This window comes from Melanostigma gelatinosum (assembly GCF_949748355.1).
Source record: "Melanostigma gelatinosum genome assembly, chromosome: 11".
NCBI lineage: Eukaryota > Metazoa > Chordata > Actinopteri > Perciformes > Zoarcidae > Melanostigma > Melanostigma gelatinosum.
Genome location: NC_136644.1, coordinates 5,021,927 through 5,043,453, shown reverse-complemented (window position 1 = coordinate 5,043,453; position 21,527 = coordinate 5,021,927). Strand labels below are relative to the sequence as shown.

At 41.4% G+C, this 21,527-nt stretch overlaps 2 protein-coding genes across 2 annotated transcripts; both read left to right on the top strand.

The window, feature by feature from the left end:
- Nucleotides 1-1,578: 1,578 nt before the first annotated feature.
- On the top strand, nt 1,579-7,356 carry LOC306785201 (voltage-dependent calcium channel gamma-5 subunit; the record flags this gene model as incomplete). The annotated part of the gene is made up of 5 exons (XM_079279449.1): nt 1,579-1,774; nt 4,035-4,121; nt 5,879-6,019; nt 6,151-6,296; nt 7,093-7,356. 5 exons carry the CDS (start codon nt 1,579-1,581, stop codon nt 7,354-7,356), a joined length of 834 nt encoding a protein of 277 aa, XP_079135575.1.
- Nucleotides 7,357-14,632: 7,276 nt separating this feature from the next.
- Nucleotides 14,633-20,901, top strand: LOC306785200 (voltage-dependent calcium channel gamma-4 subunit-like; the record flags this gene model as incomplete). The annotated part of the gene is made up of 4 exons (XM_079279448.1): nt 14,633-14,855; nt 18,556-18,639; nt 19,790-19,930; nt 20,348-20,901. The coding sequence occupies 4 exons, from the start codon at nt 14,633-14,635 to the stop codon at nt 20,899-20,901; spliced, it is 1,002 nt and encodes a 333-aa protein (XP_079135574.1).
- Between the last annotated feature and the right edge of the window lie 626 nt (nt 20,902-21,527).

Here is a 21,527-nt window from a genome sequence, read left to right as displayed (position 1 = left end):
TCAAACTCTCATATCGTAATTTAAAGGGGTCAAATATGCCTCGGCCTGTTAGCCACAGGTTATCTTAATAATACTTATATTACTGATGTTACTGATCTGAGTAATAACATCTTAAAACATGTGTGATGGCGCCTATATACACATGCACATCCAGGATAAACTAAGTCATATCTCCACAGGTTAAAACGTTTTCCAATTTGAAAAGAGATACATTTTAATTTGGATTTATTTCCCTTTGCATGTAAGAAGTAAGGCAACTGGCTTTACATTCATTGGAGGAATGAGGTCTGGAGCCTGCACAGAATATAAACATTGAACACAATTTGGCCATACAGATACAATCTGATGACTCGTTTATCTTTTTTTCTATGGCATCCCATCGATTTTATGATTCTATATATTTGCATGGTGTGGCCCAGAATGAAACCACAATACACTGGTTCTGCATTGCAAGCTGGCAGATATGTGGCGATCTCCCGACTTCTTCTTTCTACTGAGGCTTTACATACAGTCGTCGATCTTTGGAGAGAAAAAAAAAAAAGCCATGAATCTTATGACAACTTGACACATTCACTCCAGTCTCCCAGTGGTGCTCAATGTGGCAGCCCACTGAGAAGTCATTATGTAAAATCAATTCCTTTTCGACACATATCCTATGCCAAACTCCCCAGCACTCCAGCTTCCGGCAAACGTTGGCATCAGCTAGCATACGAACAGACCCATCGCTTTGTGTGTCGAGCGCACACATTCATATGCTGACGCATACTGTACACCATCTGCATCACTAGATGTGCCAGAGCGGAAGTGGGTTCATATGAGATAGGAGTTGCGTGATTATAGCAGAAAGTGTAGAAAAAGCAGTCAATTCTCTTTTGAACATTATTGGTGCATATTTTTTGGGCGCAGGCAGCATGAGGGCATATCAAAAAAAAACTTGACATAATATTTTTTCCAGACATGCCCCACTAAGTCTTTGGCCCACCACAATGTGGTTATTCAAATTCTAATGAGAGACTTGGAGGAGAGGGGATCGTTCCCAGATTTCTTTCTCAGCGAAGAGGAATAAAGTCCTTTTGTTCAGGATATTTATTATCACATTCCCAAGTTTTACTTTCCATTCATTTCCAACTCATCTCTGACTGGAGTCAGCTGTGGCAGATCTCCATTGTAACTTGAATTCAGACCAAACAATAACCCTCCATCCAGCAACCCACATACCACTCCGAAGCTATTATCACACGGTCATGCATTGATCATATTGTGAAGTTGTTGTTTTTTTCTGTTTTTCAGCGATTAGATGACCATTTACAGCTCTTTCAAAGAAAAGTGTGACTCTCGTCTATTGTTTTCTATTTGCCTTTCTTTTAGGGGACAGCAAGTACAAGCCATGCACTCAAAAACAAGTTATATTTTTCTGAAATGTTTTTCTCATTTGTTTCCTCCACATGTCCAATGTTCTGTTTTATGACAACTTGCTCCCTTCTATTTGTGGGAAAACTTGGTGAGGATGCTTTTCTTTCTTCCCCCTCACCCAGCTCCCCTTTCTGCCGGCGGCACCCCCCTGCTGTTGAGGCCGTGATGAGCATATGTGGCAGGAAGGCGCTGACTTTGCTGAGCAGCGTGTTCGCTGTTTGCGCCCTGGGCCTGTTGGGGATCGCTGTAAGCACCGACTACTGGCTCTACCTGGAGGAGGGCGTCATCCTTCCTCTCAACCAGAGCACTGAGGTACGCATGTCCCTCCACTCTGGCCTTTGGAGGGTTTGCTTCTTGGCTGGTGAGTTGGTATTAAGTCTGAAACATGATTAAATGTCACTATTCCTCACTTTTCAAGTCAAAGTAAACCAGGTGTGACAGAGATTTACGACCATTTGGACAATGAGTCATTTGATTATAATCAGTGGTAAAAATACTTTAGCATATTTCTGTTTAGTTATCCATGAAGTAATCACCACAATTAACCTGACTATTTAGTTCCAAACAGAGAATTTCATCGAAGTACAAAGTATAGAATGAAGGTAAAGATTCCCACAGGGTCCTGTGCAAGGTTAGCTTGCACATCTCAGTGAATAACTGAGATGTGCAAGGGAAAACGTGTGCAAAGGAACATCTGGCACAAACAAACAAACTTCTGGATGACATGATTGCTGCAAGATGAGCCTGGCATTCTGCATGAAAACATCGCATGCAATATTTATGGTAATGCAGCAGCACCACCTTTTTATAAAGAAAATACAGAAAGATATTAAAGTGTAGATGTAGTTTAGATCAACAACTCATCAACCATGTCAGTTCTGTCCTACACAAAGCTTTCAAGTTTTCAATATAATTTGCCCTGCACATGCACAGTCACCTGTGTTTCTTCCCTCTTTCTTTCCTATTCTTCAACCTCTAGATGGCGGCAGGTATAGAAGACTAGCCTTTTGCTTACTGTTTGAACACTTGAGCATGAATATTTTAACTTTGGCTTAACCTCTGTGCAGAAATAGGACCGGTGCATTTCCTTTCATATTCTCATTCTGCATTCTGGGAGCATCTTTGAAGGTATTTTCATTCGGGCTGAGAAGATTTTGATAGATGTCTTTCCTCGTGATTAACCCGGGGGCTGACTTCTATTCCGTAGTACCAAAGGCACCTTGGATTGACTGGATTTTCTTTTTCCTTTTTTTTGACCTGCATCTCTATTCCACCACAGCACTTAGCATGAAAGACGCAGAGAGTTAGAGAAGCTAATGTATTGCCACAGTGCATGCTTCAACATCTTTTGGCCTTTTAGAACGTTGTTCCTCCCCAGCTCGCTACATCACAAAGGCATGCTTGGAGGTCTTGATTGGAAAATAATCACTAACTGTTAGATTTGATTATTGTCTTAATGTTGCCCCAGAGTAAACCAGGTATCAACTTTTGCTCTTAAGCTTTGCTCCCTCTGGTTATAGCAACAGTTACCGAAATCAATATGTGTTGTGGTTGATATTGATGTTGGTTTGAGTTCATTGGGGGTTTGTTAGCTGTTAGCGGTTCATGAGGATCTCTACAGCCAGTGATGTAAATCCTCTTCAATATCGGCCACTGGACTGCTTATGTATTGTAGACTTGTAGCAGGAAGAGTAACCATGCTATTGAGTAAAGCGTGACTGTTAATATGCAAGCCATCCACACCTTTAAGTGATGTTTTAATAACCCCGGGGAGGGGAACCATAGACACCTTCCATTACGCTTATTGTAGGCTGGTTTGTACTGTGAGGATATTTTCCATTTATTCATATTAAATGCTGACTAAATGCAAAAAAACGGAATAAAAAGCAAGAGATGGGGAGAGATAGTTAACAGGCTCATGATTGCCTGTATACCCTACAGTATATCTAAGAAGACTACGAAGCAACAGAGCATCCATTCCATGATGTGTAAGCAGTGCAGCGAACTTCGGGCAGTTTTAAATGTATAAGTAAACTACTTTTAATCCGGTCCGGATAACTGAATCAGTTTGGGCTGTTTTCTTTTACAAACAAGAATGATGGTCTGGAGAAATGGCGATTGCTTAGCCCTGTTTGAACCAGTAGGGAACAGCTAAACGCTGCGGCGAGAATGTAGCGTGAGTTTGTGCGTGTTGTTTTGCTTCCGGGGTCAGACGCTGACCCCGGAAGCAAAACTGACAGACAGACCGGTGTCCACCGAAAACGTTATATTTAGCACAATTTAAGCTTATGCATTTTCCAAATGCACCAGTATTATTGTTCGGTTTGTAAGCCTTGACACAGAAATTGTATATAAACCAGCTCTTGATTCCATGTTCGTTTGCAAATTGCTGTGAGTTAAAAAAAAAAGAAAATTGTAAGTGGCAATCAACAGTTTCACAGAGATAACGAGCTGGAATTATAACACAGACATCACACATTTACTAATTTCTGCACATGAAAATGAATCTGACTGAAACTTCTATGCTTTACAGTCATAACTTTTCACCAAGATAGATATTATCATACAAAAAAGACGTATCTGTATTCTGCTGGCGTACTGTACCCTGTCCTTTGTTCCAGGGGAGGAGAAAGGCCGGTGTTTTACCATACAGTATGTGATGCCCACTAACCTCCAGCTGACATCTGATTCCACTCTCAGTGTCCTGAGTAAGTAACTGCTCACACTCCACTGTTATACGGTCAATGCTACCAAACTGTGCAGGCCCTCGGTGTATAGTTCGAAAGGTTTCGCTATGAACTAGAGCAGCAACTCGGGACACAGTGGTTGGAGCGTGAAGGGTTGAATTCAACATGTCGTTACCGCTGCTGCTCGATCGCAGCCCCGATGGGGCACTTCAGGCTAACTTGCACTAAGCTATGAAGTAAAGCAGGGACAATTCATTTAGCTGCTCATTACTAACGATTTACCTCTTCTGTTTGGTTGACGCAGTATGTTTGGTGTTGTATCATATTTCCATTCACTGAACTCCAGTAAACTCCACTAAACCATCTCTTTTGATAAATCACAAATTAGTTTTATTCAGCATTTTTGATTGAAAACAAATAAACATATTCAATACTTTATAAACGAGACCAAATAAATGCGTTACGGTAGAGTTAACAGGCACTATCGTTCTTTTATTTTCCTCTCATCTGTAAAGCTAACAGAATGTAATCCAGCCTTTCAGACAAGATTCAACTTTATGAATAGATTACGATTATCAGAACAAGATGAACATTCAGGCTCCCTCACGTGGCTCAAAGGTGTACTGCAGGCAAACGTGTTAAATGGAAGAAATTCCGCTTAATGATCAGCCGACACTAATAAAATCTCCTGTAGGGTCAATACAGTCCTCCCAAAATATTGGTAGGGACATGTCCATACCGGTCATATGCAAACCGACGTCCTTGCTCATATCACTCTTGACTTCAAGCTGCAGTCCAAGGACAGCCTCTAATGTCAAAGAAGCAAGACATATTAAGACAGAGTTAAACTAGCAGTCAAAGTCAAATTTCAACACTTAACAACACACTTTTGATAATATTTAAATATGGCAATTCATCAAAGGGGTGATTTTTTTGTTGTTTAAGTACGGTTTTAGATAGGAATGAGAGAAGTGGGAGACAAGAGAATTGATGTGAAGAAGGCAGGGAGAAGTGACAGAAACTTGAATGTGAAAGCAGTGACGTGAGCGAGGATGTGTACATGTGAGAACAAACACCCTGAAGTGGAGAAAATATAGGCAGTTGGGATCTAGGCCGGCGGTGATAATAGGAGTTAATTGGCTTCTTTCTAAAAACAAGGTTTAAGTTAATACTGCTGTAAAGTCTTTTTTCTTCCAGTCAATCTGGTAAAATGAAGTGTACATACCCTATGCATTATTTATAACTCTAAACACTGAAACTTTTTTCTGAATTTGCCCATATTTCAGACTCCAAATCCAAAAAGACTCCCTCAAAGAGTTTTTGTGATGTTGGTTATCTACGGTATAGATTGTACCGTAACAGGCAAGAACTAATTGAATAAACGGTTCCGTTGAGGTTATGGCCTTAAACATCTGGTCCACTTGGCTGGAAGGGTAACATTTGGTGTAATGGAGAACACAATGGGGGTCTGGAGAGCATCTTCTCTTCTGGACTGTACCATTTGCTCACAGGGAGGTCCAGCTTCATCTTGATATGAATAAGAAAGCGTGTCCTAAACCCATGAGACGCTGCCTCTACGAGTAACACTAGCCTCAGTGGAAAACATCAGAAGCGAAAACTTTCATGAAAAGTTTCGCAAAGTCACCGAAGACATTGCACAAACAAAAATGAACAAAAACCCCCGTTTGCATCAGGACGAACGACGGCTGTATAATTGGCACATCTCAAATCAAATTCACTCCCAAACAAACCGGTTCATTTTTCTTGTGTTCTTCCAGAGATGATCCGTTCTTCCACACCCTTCCCTCTGGTCAGCCTCTTCTTCATGTTCATTGGCTTTGTGCTCAGTAACATCGGACACATCCGACCCCATCGCACCATCCTGGCCTTTGTTTCTGGAATTTTCTTCATCCTGTCAGGTACTTGGTTTGGCTTTTACCCACAACCTCTCCAAACCAGTGAGCCAACAGACATTCACGTGTGAGAAGGTGAACTGAAATAAATGAAGTGCAAAAGGATTTTAAATAAACATCGTCTCTGCCTCCTTCAGGTCTCTCTCTGGTGGTCGGTCTGGTGTTGTACATCTCCAACATTAATGACGAAATGTTGAACAGAACCAAAACGAATGAGGCCTACTTCAGCTACCAGTACGGCTGGTCATTTGCCTTTGCTGCCATCTCGTTCCTGCTCACTGAGGTAACTTCACCAAAAAAAGTGTGGATTAAAAAAACATTTTGAATAGGCCGTGCGCCTGTTTCTGCTTGATGCCTGGACGTATGCATTGAGATGGATTTTCTCTGATAAGGGTCCCAGGGTGGAAGGATTTTGTTAATCTGTGTCTGTCAATGTGCCTTTTATATATTTTTTGTATGTTGTGATGTTGCTTGTGACAGTTCATGTTTACATAATTATGTTAATGTTTTGCTTTTGCTCGTTTACAGCTCTCATGTGTTCATCATTTATGGAACACTTTAGGCATTTAACAGATGTTCCGAGTTATCCTTCGATTAGTAGCTTAAGAAACATAAAATCAGTCTTCTCGGAGAGAGAAATGCATCTTTAAGCATCTGAATTTGGCCAAATCCCTTCTGATGTGAACTGTAATGTATTGTGTTGTGAGAAATAGTCCTAATACAACCATCACACTGAAAATATTGAATGTGCATTATTATTTTTCTGTGAAATTGTGAAACAGGAGGAAAAAGAAGGAAGCAAGAAAAATCCACACAGATGCAGCAAATTCTAACATCCACCCGAACCCTAAGCCATGACTCAGGTGTTCACTTTAGGGGGTTGATTTTGTTTGACGGTTTAAGGGGGAAATCATTTATCATCAAATAAGTGCACAATTCTCTAATCTGCAATTTGTTTATGCAAGCCATTCAATGATTCATTGTAATGGTTGAAAATGCGGTTATGTGTTTGATTTAAAGTGGCAGGTTTGTGAAAAGAACGGTTTTTTCAGAGAATAAATTGTCTCTTTCCCCCCCAGACTGCAGGTGTCATGTCGGTGTACTTGTTCATGAAGCGCTACACAGCAGAGGAAATGTACCGGCCCCGTCAGGGCTTCTACCAGCCTCGCCTCAGCAACTGCTCAGATTACTCCGGCCAGTTCCTCCATCCAGACGCCTGGGCCGGACGTGGTCGCAGTGCATCCGCCATCTCCTCTGAGGCCTCCCTCCAGATGAACTCCTCCCACTACCCTGCTCTCCTCAAGTGTCCAGAGTATGAACAAATGTCCTCCTCGCCGTGCTGAAGAAGAGGTGTCTGAGTGGTTGTGTTAGCACCGTAGGGGTCATACTTATCTATCTATAATTAAATGTTATCCAGTTTGAATCGCTCCCTTCAAGTGTCTTGACTATGAGCTGATTATCTTTACCCTCCCGACTGCAGATTGCTTTATTCACATTTTCTGCTTCTGCTTGGAGCCAAACTTAAGTTGAGGGTTGGCCACTTCACTTTATCCTCTGCTCAGTCTCGTTTTAGGAGAGAGAGGAAAGGGTTTAACCCTGTTGTACTTCTTCACTAGTTTTAAGTGGTGGGCGACCATCAACCTGCTGAAATAGCAAGGGTAGCACAAAGTTATTTGAAAGGAGTAACTTAACCAGCCTCAACCTGGAGTGAGCACGTCCAATATTTGCTTGTAGTATTACCACAGTCCCGATAGCTTGTTGACGGGCGCACACGTCACACAACTGCAGAAAACTAGCATTTAGAACTTAGTTAAAGCTCCTTTCTACTACAAACTGTACACGTGCACCTGCTGTTTGTGTGTGCACAAGTTACACTCACGTCTGTTTCCACTCCTTGGTTGGTGCAGAAAACAGCTTTTTTGTCACATTATACCGTGTCCTCAGACACATCACAGCTGTTTCATTTGTCCGTGTTAGCAGTTTACAGTCAACAGTGACACCAAAGGAAAGGTTTGTATCATAGGATGCTACTCCAAGCAAATGAGAAACATTTATTCGAAAGGCCTAAATCTGAATATATTAATGGTTATATATAAACTTTGAGTGTATTATTGTATATTCTTGTATGTAAAGTAATGGAAACAGCCAAAACACATCACAAAAAAGCTTTGTTTTGCTGTCACAATCCATGAAAGACAATGCAGGACTGCTTTACATCTGTAATTCAAACAATACAGATGTAAGTGAACCTTAAGTATCCTCAGAGAACCTATGATTCCTGTATACAGTCGTAGTTAATACATTCAAGATAAAAAATATATTCAACCAAACCGGGGCAACACAGTATGTGTTGATCAGATTGGAGTTAAAAAAAAACATATTATACATTTAAATGACATAAGGGGAGAATATGGAATTGTGTGGTGATGGTTTTGATGGAAAATGTAAAGGAGTCAGCTTGTTATTTTAAAGTGGAGCCATCGTACAGATGTGTTTTTTTTGCTTATAGTAAAATACCTCTCCTACAGAGATATATTGACCCGTATTATAGATGAATATTTTTCTAATTTACCCCCTTATAACAGAATATTCTAAGAAGCTTGTTTTACGAATATACTGCAATCCCTAGTGTGCCGAGGAAGAAGTTGTGTCCAGGTTAAGTGCTTCACGGTACGTTTAGAATATATACATTTCATGCAGTGAGTGAGTAAATATAATACAAAGCATTTTTGTCTTGTGCAATATTAGTTTGATATATTACTAAAAGTATAATTGTCAGTATTTAATGTTGCATGGTGTGAACTCCACATATTTGTAATGGGATGCAACATTTCAACACTGGGTCATGGTATTCCACCTGCAGTAAGACAAACAGACACACAGACGTCCAGCTGAACTCATACTAACTGTGCCATACGCTCACTCTGTTCATGGTATACAGACCACTTTCATGCTGTAAATATGAAATCACCAGTGTGTGTACATAGATTCATTGTTTTACAGGCGGATGTTCATGTAAAATATATGTATTTTTAGTTTGGTAGATTAATCTGCAACTGCTGCTCTGCCTCCTGTATCACATTGAGAAGGTGAGCTTTTACATCATGTTATACTTCCTTCAATTTAAAGTATTGTCAAACATGAACTGTACATTTCTTCGTATTTTTGCAATCAGTCATTTTCATGATGTTAAACGTGCAATGGAATATGTATACTCAATGAAATAAAGGTTAATGGGATTTGATAAACAATAATCTTGTTTTTTGAGCTGGCACTTTCCAGCTCATCGGCTCAAAGTGCTCTGTTGGTGATAATTAATACCCATTTCGTGGTGCACTCTTTAATATAAACTGTTATCTGTCCTGCTCTAGTTTTAAGGAATAAAGTAATTCGTTTTATTATCGGACAAATTCCTCTTACCTCTTCAGCAACTGGCTGTTGGTGATGAGAGGTAGCCGAGTACCTTTTGACAACAGCTCCATCTAGTGTCAAGTCTGTGGAGACACAAAGACGCGTTGTCCGTCTTAAGTGTTGTTCCAGTGCACTCGAGGGACTTTGGTGAGATTGAAAGAACGAGTAAGCACTTCACTGCTGCATCTCACCCAGAGGGCACTGTGATTTCTAAGATGTTCCTCTACACACCGTTCATTGAAAGGAAATCATACAAAAATATTGTCATAATAGTAGAAATAAAAACTTTATTCATATAGCACCTTTCAAAACTCTCTCATGCAGTGCTTTCCAATATAAACGGAGGAAAAAACACAGAGTCAAATTAACGAAATTGTCATAAAACACAAATACAACCAAAAAAGAAAAGCACTTTTAAAAAGTTGGTTTTAAAAGAGTAGAGTTTAAAAGATGAGACAGAGTTTGCAGCCCGGATCTCCTCAGGTAGGTCATCCCATGGTCTAGTAGCCCTGACGGCATGTACGAATCTGGACCATGGAACAACGAACAATGAAATATCTAAAGGTGCAGGAAGGGACATAAGGCAATAAGAGGCCTGATAGATGAGCTCTCAGGGCTCTGTTCCTAATCAATAATATCCTTCAATAAATTCTAAGAGCAACAGGTAGCGAGTGTAGGGAAGCAAGGATCTGTGAAAACTGGCCATGTGTATACATGTAAGTAAACAAACAATATTTAGATATCTATGAAAATATCACATTCAATATGTTCAGTTAGTAAGCACGCTTCAGGGCAAGTTTGCACCCTTTTCAGTCCTCTGCTCTTCTCTCGCCCTGCCCCTCGCTCTGCCAGAGGCCACTTGATGTGCGGCGTCTGTATCACCGAGTGCAGATGGACCCACTAGCTCAAGGCCATTAAAGGCAGTCTGGTGTGGCAAACTCTCCATACACGTAGTTTCAGATTTATATTGTTATTTAGTTGAATCTACCGACTGGAAGGTCAGGGTTGAAAGAAATTCCAAATAGATAACATTGTAAGATGCAACTAATGCACTGATACTCTATAAAACTATCAATTTGAGAAAGCCAAGGAGATATAGCTGTAGTGAGGCCAGGACCTTTATAATGGCAAAATCATATAAACATAGAGTAACTCCCATGAGTCCAGCCTTACTCGACCAAGGAAGGAAGGTCATGAATAATGTATGAACACACACACACACACACACACACACACACTCATTTTCCCTCAGTATTCGTATGTCTTTCATCCTCTCTTCTCCATCTCTCTGTTTTCAGTTTTTTCCCCGACGGATTGTGGAAAAGGCAAATCTTTGTCAGACCGTCTCATTAATGCTGGCAGTTGAGGCTTTTTACTGCATCCCGCATGCTTCCTCTATGTCATGGCCTCTCTGTTCTGTGCTTACCTTGTTAAGGTGATTCATTAATAATTTGTATATAATAATAGTTTTTTTGTGGTGAACACTGGAATAAATGACTGTGTTTATTCAAGAGACAGAGAAAGAATAAAGAGAAGCGAAAACTAACAGCTTCTCTTCAGAGGTTTTATATCTAGTGTCATGCATGCCACTGTAGCTCAGAACACATGTGGAAGATCACAGATATGCTTTGGTGACAAAGGTCTGAGTCGGAGATGAGCGGGGGATGTTGTGGTTTGTTGTCAGAAGCAAGGATTGGCCCGAGTTGTGGAAGGACAACACACGGAGTAATCCTCGCGCAGTATTCGTTTTATTTGAAGTTTACATGACACCACCAAGCAGTACAGGCTGGAAACAAATACACACAAATATACTTTTCAAGTCAACAAAAGAAAAGACGATTCCTCAAAACAATGCAACCCTCCTCTGTACCATTGGAAGCTCTCATTTCCTGTTTGGCAGTTTGGACCCATGACCACATGACCAGCAGGTAATATGCAACAAATATGTGTGCAAGCACATATGCTTATATGCTTAACATATGTGTAGAGAGTAGGCTGTGGTCGATTAATGGGTCAAATCCTAAACTTCCACCCAAGCGACTGGGATTTAAGTCCTACGAGAAGCCGATTTTTTACCCTTATTATCAACTGATTGTTTAAAAAAGAAAATGTAATTATTATTATTACATTAGGCTCCATTGGGTGCAAATAGCATCGTTATCTACGGACACCTGCTGCTTGTCTCTGCCATGTTGTATAAACCCACATTGGCTGTTCCACCCGGGTGCAAATATTATTGTTGTCTTCTGACACCTGGGTGGAACAAACATCTGCTCGGAACTGGAATGTATCTGGCCATCGTGCAAACTCCTCTGAATACAGTAGGGCACATGTCATCACCGTGACATCCTTATCTACCAAACACACTGTTACAGCCCAGACCGTGTTCCTGCCTCACTTCCATCAAGCAGCACTTTTGAGTAAACTGTTATTCTAACTGAGAGAAATGAAAGCAAATAAGATCAGACTTTAAGTTGCAATTGACTGGAACTTTCCTTTCAGAGCTGTATTCTCACGGTTATAAATGTGGGAGGGGGGAACAACATTTGCTGGTGTGAACTACTGCTTGTAATAGCATAGCAAGCGCTGTCTCCACACACAACATCTCACTGCTGACTTCAGCATCCAGCATCCAGCATCCATGTGTCTTTGCTTCACCTCCAACAATACTTAAAGACAAGCAAGATAACACGGTCATTATCTTAAACCCACAATCAAAAGCATGATTTTAAGTGCACAGTACTTAAATGTTAAATGTTTCTGCTTAGTTTCTCTGTTCTACTTTGTTGTCTTTGATGTCCTTGTTTTTTATATTTCTCTTGTTTATTGTATATTCTATGTATGTAAGATGAGAGCAATGTGTAACCGGAGTCAAATTCCATGTATGCGCACGCATACATGGCCAATAAAGCTGATTCTGATTCTGAATGTTTTCCGGTGAGGGAGCTGCACATCACTTCTTTTATTAGTAATTACTGTCCTATGATTTACTAAATTCACTGCAAACTGAGAAAATTGTGTCGCATAAGTGTTTTCAAAATTCTCTCCGACGCATGTTGATATTTTGAGGGCAGATTCTCTGGATTCTTTGTCACTGACTACAGTCGCCATGATAACTGAACAGACACCACTCTGCACATCTTTTTTCCACAAGAGATACAAATGCGTTGTTTTGTAAATCTGTCCCTTTTTTGGCAGTCTTAAAATGATAGACCATAATGTCATATTTATGAAAATTAACAGTTGCCATCATTTTCAGCTGGTTTGTATCTGCTTTGCAAATCCAAAGTTTTAATGTTTCCTCTCTCATTTCCTTTTTTTCCGTCCCCATCTTACTTGGTCCCTCTTTTACTCATTTGCCTTACAAACATTCAAAGGCTTCCTCCTTCCTTCAGCCTACAATTTTTGCCAAAACCAGCCTGAATTTTGACAGAAATAATTTCAAAAGAAATAACCCATTACTTCCATGATAGGTCCTCAGATTTCCTATCTAAATAGCCCTGGCACATTGGCACATTCACTCTATGCTGTCGACCAGGCAGCCATGCAGCATTAATCTCTTTCACTGGATAGGCCAGACTGTGGCAGCTACTCAAACTGGGAGAAAAACAAGCACAAAAAAGCAGTTAACAAACACCAAGCAACACTTAAACTGCCATAATTGAAAAAGCAGTTCAGCGAGGTCAGGAGGCGCTCTTGGCACTGGCCAAAACCTGCATGGAAGAAGAAAACACGATGAGAAAAGAGGAAGCTGGCAGAGGAGACTTCAATTACCAGAGTGGAATGGCAAGCTGTGCCAAAAGCACTCTCTCGCGTTAAGCAGGGAGAATGGTAGAAGGGAGTAGTGATGTTGAAAAGAACATGAGAATTAAACTCATTATCAGGGGCCCCTGTGCGCTCTCATTACTACAGCCACTTGTCACAGGCTAGCTGAGAAGCCAACATGTTAAAAGAAATGGCAGCACCCGGGCACATCTTGTCAGGATGCAAAACTAGCTCAAGAACAGTTCACTTGAAAGCCAAACTACATGATACATGAAGTGAAGAATCGCAGCTGAGATGAAGTGGGGCAGATGGGTTATACAAACCTCGACTCGACTCGATGATGATGGGAAATTTCTAGGTCCTGATGCTGATATTTGTTTTGTATATGGTTAGGTTGATTTTTTTTTAATCAAAAGTGGCACAAGTGCTTTCCTGGTCTTTAATTGTAATACATGTTGGGGTTTTGGACTGTTGGTTGCATACAATAAGACATGTGCTCTGGGAACTTGTGATGTAAAATGGTCACTATTTGCTGACATCTACAGACCAAACAAATAATAATCGGTAGATTAATTGAAAAATAATTTGAGTTAAGTCCTCTGCTGCATCACAGCCAAAAAATGTGTCCCAAATACAATATTGTCACTTGCTTTACATTCTTAGTATGTAAAGTTTGTTAGTGAGCTTTCAGACCTGGACAGAAACTCTTTCTGCGCTCCTTGCTGGGATGGGGAAGTGACTCAGACCCTGGGATCTGTCAGTACCGGTGTTTTTATCCTTTGCTTGATTTCGAGATGTTTTGGAAAACATTTGGTACCCAGTTTCAGAGCTGCATGTTTATGTGTGTGCGCTTTTGTCTTGGTGTGTGGGTTAGTATAACTGCTTGATCATTTGTTAACAGTGTGAAAGACAAACTGCGTTGTAAATGTTAAGTGTAAGTCTGATATTTTCTTTTTCCAGCAGCTGTTTAAGCCTCCATTTCCCATTGGCTCGGCTACAGCCGTGGAAGGTGTGGTCTGGATGAACGATGCTGCATCCTTTGGTGAACCGTGCAGTTTAATATTGGATAGTAAAGAGGCATAGTCCTGTGTGGTTGCATAGGTCTTATGAATTTCCTTTAAATTGATCGTTAAAGTGCACTTCTACAAAGGATGCGTTTCCTTATTTTTTATTCACACCTGTAGGAGGTATTGAAGAAGTCCAGTCAACTTGAACGAATACAACGAATTATGCGATCGTGTCAAACTCGGAAACTTGGATTAAACTCCGACTGACGTTTAGGAGGAAGGGGAGCGCAAAAAATCGAGCAGTTAATGGTCGAGATTCTGCTTGCTGAGAGGAGAAACCGCGAGACGCGAGCGCCTCCTCTCACCATCATGGGCACCGTGCGCTCCTCGCCGAGTGCGTAAGCTGCTGTGGAGGATCCACACATTATGAGACGACATGGCATGGTGTGACCGAGGGATTCAGACTTTGCTGGCCATCGTGGGCGCCTTCGCCGCCTTCAGTCTCATGACTATTGCCATTGGCACCGATTACTGGCTTTACTCCCGGGCGTACATCTGCAACGCCACTAATGCCACCACGGACGACTCCCAGGTGCAACCCAGAAAAGTCAGAGGCGACCTGACTCACTCCGGGCTGTGGAGGATCTGCTGTATCGAAGGTAAACCCAAGTGTAATAAGTTAGTAACTGGTATTCCATGAACATTGTCTTACTTTTTTGTTGTGCTGATTGGCACGGCATTTTGTCTGATCTCCTTCTGATTGTTTGTTTGACGGCGGTGAGGTGACAATGTACGCAGTTTGATTGATCAAATCATTTCATGTTCTGCCAGTGAAGTAAACTGAATTTAAATGGATGTTAGAATTGGGAACCCTCAATAAAAATAACGCTGTTTGGTGTGACGACTCACTAAAAATGAAAACCTGCCAAGGGGTGCATCATCATCATCATCATCATTATCAGTATTTTGAAGTATTGTTCAATGCGTTGAATATCATTTTTCGTAAGCTACGTGAACATTATATTGAATCGGGAGAGAAAGTGCTTCTTGTTGCGCGCAAAGGCGTAGTTGTGCGTGCGTAATTCTACGTTTGCGTCACCTTTCACTGTAAATGATTTCGTAAGTCACAGATTATGACATGGAGCCCAAGTCCAATGTTTTTTATGTCTTACATTTCAGCCAGTATATGTCTCTTGCTAGTTATAATTTAAGGATTCGTCCTAATTGTCTCAGCAACTTGATACGGTTGCTTGGCAACTACTTCCATAACATAGCTTAGACTGATGAAATACATTTCAGCTACAGAAGTAATTAGCATGAAACGGACTTGCTTCATGAAATCCTGCCAACATTTTCTCAGCTGTGTATCAATGATCCAGTATCACGCGCCTGGGGAGTTTTGGGTTGGGCTTCGTGCGCTGTTTGGGCACGTGTGCGCACCATTGCGCACGACTGCTTCATTGGAGAGACGCCAGATCGATGAGGTCAATCAGTTGATCCGTAAAAACGTATTCACCAGTGACTCCTTTCATCAGCCCAGCCTGATGTTTCGCTGTCCACTGCTGCTGGTGCTGAAACCTCCACTCTGAATGATTTTGTTTTTCTGTTAACTGACAACCCAGCTAAATAAAAAAAATGCCAGAGAACCTCAGATGCATGAGGCCAATCATGGCACACTGTAGAAATAGTAATTTGCTGACTTGTTAAGTATTCTTTTTGTAACCCCAACTCAAGGCAGAATTTGGTTGATCAGATTTCCCACACTTGCCTACAGGTGGTACTTTGGCGTGTTTATCACTGTTCATTTGTGTTTTGCAGCCTAACAGAAGTTGCAGTTGCAATCCCAGAGGAAAAAGTACACACAAGCAATTTGTTGTGTACTATGATTGCATTTTTATTGTTCCAATCACATCACAGCATTGACAATGAGCACATCACTGAATAGTACATACAGTACAGCCTACCGTTTATTTATGACATTTGACCTCTTCATTTCTTTATGCCATGAGTGCTTATTGAAGAAGGGCGCTTGCATCTCCTATGTTACCATGTGACCTGAAGGCGGCACCCCTCAGACATGGTGGAAGAGGCAACATGCGCCCGGAGGTTTGTCTCAGATGCCAATCAATGCAGCCATTGTAGAAGTCACACTCCTAGTGAAATTCTATTTAATTGGCCTTTGGTGGTGACACAAGTGTAGCTACAACTGATGCTGGATGAGCCCAAAGACATTTGCTGACTCTAAATATAGGAATGATATCCAATCTGATAATTCACTTTAAAGTCTGGGTTCTATATATTCTATAAATGTCAACATTTGTAGAACTTCTGTGAGTTCCTGCCTACCTTTTCTCCTTTGTGGTTGATTTGTTTCTCATTTATTCTTTTTACAAGACTAAATACGGGTCAGAGGTTTAATTGTCTCATTCCGCTATCCATTATTCAGATAGAACAAAGAACAAGATGAAATACAACCAGTTTGCATTCGGTCAAATGAGCAGCATAAATAATGGGTTAGCCCCGGGACACTTGGCTAAACTTGTCGAAGAAATTAGGTGCGTGTCTCTCTTACGTGCCTTGTAGAACAAGGAGGTGGTTTCACTGAAGGCGAGCAATGATGTCAAATTAACATTTAAAGGAAACAAAGTGAAGTCTTGTTCTGCAGCCAGCGGTGCTGAAATATGACAAGAACTCTCACTTAAGCCAACCACCCCTGATCACTGAACATGCTGGAGTGGCGCTAAAAGACTTTGATGTGTTTCAGACAGACGTTGGGTCCGACTTCAAAGAGCTACTGATTTGCATTGAGCCACCATCTCACCAAGTTGTTGTTCTTAATGTGATTATTTGGCCTTCTCTGTGTCATAAAGGCTGCTTTCTGGTTTTCCTGGCTTTGTTAGTGTGTACATGTGTTTCTGTGGGCGTATTTGTGTGTGTGTGTGTGTGTGTGTGTTAGTCTGGTGAATGCATCAGTAAGATGTCAAAGGCGTCCTCTGAGCTAACTAGAAATGGGGGGGGGGGGCATTGCTATGGTGAAGCTATGCTGAGTAATAAAAGATGGGCCCCGTTCTCTCAGACAGATGGGCTCTAAGGAAATACCTCCCCAACTGAGCTCACTCTCTTTCCTCTCCTCTCTCTCCATTTTCTCACTGTCATTACTGCTGCCTTCATGGGTATTTTTTATTCATAAACTTATTTAACTTTGACATCTTATATTGTACAAAAGAACCCTTGATTCTTTGTTATCTTTTACCCTGCACCTGTCACTGCGTTTTCTTAGACCTTTGGCTGCCACAATCAGGAGAAAACATCCAATTACACAAAAACACTGATCTTATATATAACATGCGAGATACACACCCGGTATAGTGATTATATCACTGAGTGATTGTGCTTATGTGTCGATCCAAAGAAAGCGCTGTCCATAAAAAATCAAAAGGAAGCCGAGAGGGAGTTGAAGAGGAAAACATTTTAGAACACGGGAGGGAGAGAAGTGGGTAATTGAGACATGATGGTGGCAAGAGTGTTGTCAAAAGAGGCAGAAGATGAGAGTTTAAAGAGACTGAGAGGATAAAGAGAGTGGAGTAGGTGAAGATAGACCGGGTCTGTTTTATAATTGTATTCTTTCGTTCTCTTTCCCAGTAGTGTTAGACATTATCCATGAAGACCTAGCAGACAAGTATGACATTCAAATGTTGCATTGTTTACATACTGAAGGGGTGCATTTCAATCAGGCAAATCTGCTGAGCAGATGTGAATCAGTTGCTCCAGTTGGGTTTTCTTTTTTCAGGTGAGAAGATAAACCTTTTGAGGAAATTGTGTTTATTGAAGGAGCATACACAGTAGCAAAGGCAGAAATGATAGGATGTGGCAGAAGAATCAGACGTCTGCCTTTTCATTCAAAGTTTAACCTTTCAACATTCATAATGCTCCAATGTTTTATTCTCTTAAAGGTGCAGGGAAGATTTTCTCGATGAAGAGACTGGGTCTTTGAATAGAAGGTGCCTGAGGGCTTGAGAACTTGAGAACCCCAGATCCACAGCAGCCTGTCCGCAAATGCTTTCTGACACGGTTAGAGGTGAAAACAAGACAGTTCAGCATTAGTTCATAGGCTCTTTACCCAAAATTGGCTCCAGTTTTCTTTAACCAATTTGTCTCCTGATCCTAAAAGCTGCACGTTGATCAGTGGATGGTCAACATGTAGTTCATTTTATACCGTCTATCTTAATTGGAGAATCTCATGTTCGGCTTCATTACAAGGCCCAGTATTTTCCTTAAACTGTTATGATTTCATCCCTGCACAATCTGTTCCTGCCATCAGTCTCATTCACACTTAAAGTGCTTTTTGCTTCCCAACAGGTATCAACAAAGGAAGCTGTTATCGAATCAATCATTTCCCAGATGATAACGACTACGATACAGACAGCTCAGAGTACATCTTACGTAAGTCACTGTAACCTCTTCATCTCCGCACACTTAAACCGTTAAGCCCCTGTCCTGTTTCTTCGAGTGGGGATGGAGCTATCACAAGGGTACTTAATGTGTCATGACATCTCTGTCCCTCCCCCTTAAAGGCTTGATGTCATGACAGCAATTGGAGCTATCGAGATGACGGAGTGTGTTGTGTGCTGATGAACTGAAAATTGTCTGAACACTATGAATGGTCTCATTGCAGTTTAAACCATCTCTACATTCTGCTTGAGGTTTCAGATTAGCTTCACTCTGCATATCATATGTGGCTTCTAGTTTGATGCCCCGTGCCCAAAGCAACTGTTTCCACAGTTGCAGAGATCTAAAATGATTCATTTCAAGATGCTCGTGGACTCACTTGGTTAGTGTCATCTGTTGAACCTGAGGCCTTTGCTGCTCTTCTGTCACTCCCTTTATTTCTATGTACACATATGGCAGCGTGTCAGCCAGGAGTGCCTTGTATTGTTATTTTTAGGAAAGCTTAAGCTGTCCCAAATGCCATCAATTGACATGTGAATATTGCCACGAATGACCGTATAATGGGATACCTGAAAACATAATGCCTTTGGTCACAGCTGTCGCCAAAATGGGGGTCGGCTCAAAAACTGCTACCTAGCGCTATTACAGCTCCGAAAGCCCTCAGGGAACCTTTAGTACCACATCATTTAAGCTCGTCTGATCAATAGTTTTATATTAACAATGGATTAAATGACGATGTAAAATGTGGAAGGCGTTTATCACACACACAGAGAATCATCACTTGCAGTTCCCCTCAGCTCTGCCGAGCATTTTAGTGTCTCTAAGCTCATTGTTTTGGTTTTACAGCCAGCAGCCTCTTGGTTCAGCAGCTGCTGGAAAAGCAGAAAAAAAGCTCTGATAAATCTATTGGACACTATCCTCCCACTAGTTAATGTTGGATTTGCCAGAGGGACAGAGATATTATATTACTACTACGACTACTTTAACTGATTCTACTTTTAGCCGTACTTTATTGACACCATTGTCATTGTAAACGAATCGCAAGCTGGCCAGCCTTTGTATTCATACGTTTAAAGCTATGCGTTTCTTCGTTTGACGTATTGACAAGAAGGTTTCACTGTTTCTCCCTGTCTCGTATGAACAGGTGTAGTGCGTGCATCGAGCCTATTCCCTCTTCTCAGCACCGCTCTGCTGATGTTGGGCGGCCTGTGTGTCGGAGTCGGACGCATCTACAACAACAAGAACAACATCCTGCTCACTGCTGGCATCCTGTTTGTGGCTGCAGGTATAGCACGAGAACAACAAAAAAGAGGGAGGAGGACATAAGAAGACAGAAGTAGAAGACAGACACATGAGGGTCTCCCTTTGTCTTGTCGTCTTTCTTTTAAAGTTACCTTAACTATTCCTGTAATTCAACCAAAATAATACAATTCATGGGCTTTTTCCCTCTTTGTCCTTGAATCCATTGTCTCTCTAATTGGCAGCGACAAATACTTACTTGTGATTATTCAAAGAAAATCTGCAGAGAAGGTGTGAACTGTCAAGTAGCTTACCTGTTAAGGGGATTCTAACACTCAATAAGGAATAGACCTAACTTTTAAAGTTGATTTACTCAGGTGTTGAATGTGATTAAAGTGTAGATGTAGAGAGGTGGAGTTTGTCAACCCAAAATCTCTTCTCCGCTCATCTCTCTTCTATTCAGGCCTGAGCAACATCATTGGCATCATCGTCTACATCTCCAGCAACGCCGGGGATCCCAGTGACAAGAAAGACGAGGACAAGAAGAACCACTACAACTACGGCTGGTCCTTTTACTTCGGCGCCCTCTCCTTCATCGTGGCTGAGTCCGTGGGTGTTCTTGCAGTCAACATTTACATCGAGAAAAACCAAGAGACGCGTTTCCGAGCCCGACGTGACTTCATCAAAACCACCTCGTCTTCTTCACCATACTCTCGCATCCCAAGTTACCGCTACCGGCGAAGGCGTTCGCGCTCCAGTTCGAGGTCAAGCGACCGATCCCGCGAGCCCTCCCCGGTGGGGAGGAAGATCGGGAGAGGAAGTGGGGGAGGAGGGTTGGGGATGGGTTTGCCAATGGGGGATATATCTCTGTACGCCCTCTGCAGGGACCCCCTGAAGGGCGGAAGTGCGACTGCAGGGCCCTACAGTCCAGAGAGGGACTCTGGGTTTTTACAAGTTCACAACTGCTTCCAGAAAGATCTGAAAGATGGAGTGAACAGGAGGACCACACCAGTATGAGGTCAGGGGGTGTATTGCTGTGTAAAACCATACGCTTGGTGGACGGTATTAGATATTGTACAGTTGATGAGAATGGACAATTCCTCTCCGGGGCTGTTCAGGCAGCAACGGTGTTGAAAGGTCAGCGCTCAAAATAGTTTTCCGTTGCGTCCCTCTGTGACAGAAAAGTGCTGATCTACGTTTCATTTGGTGGAAGACGAAATGTGATATTAAGAATAACCTTTTATGATAAGACTGTATCTGAAAAGTGGATGCAGATATTTTGTAGCAACAAGAGTTATATAATAAAGGCTGAAAAACCGTCATTCTTTTGACAATTGCCTGCTAAATTAATTAAGCTTTTAAAGGCTGAATATTGAACTTCAGGTCATGTTTTTCTGCTAAAAATACCTGGATAGTCTTTTAGAAATCAAATAATTTCTTTTATTCTCAGACAAACATTTTTTTGTGAAAATGAAGTGATTCATGTGATTGTTTGAGTATTAATGTATTGTATTTGCAACTTAGCACGACTGGTGCTAACTTAATTTGTAGACCTTTGATAGTCTTAAGCCTTTTCAACTGCCATTTAAATACTTCTACTCTATCTCAAAAACCTCTCACAAGCTTGTAGGTACGTGAGTCAG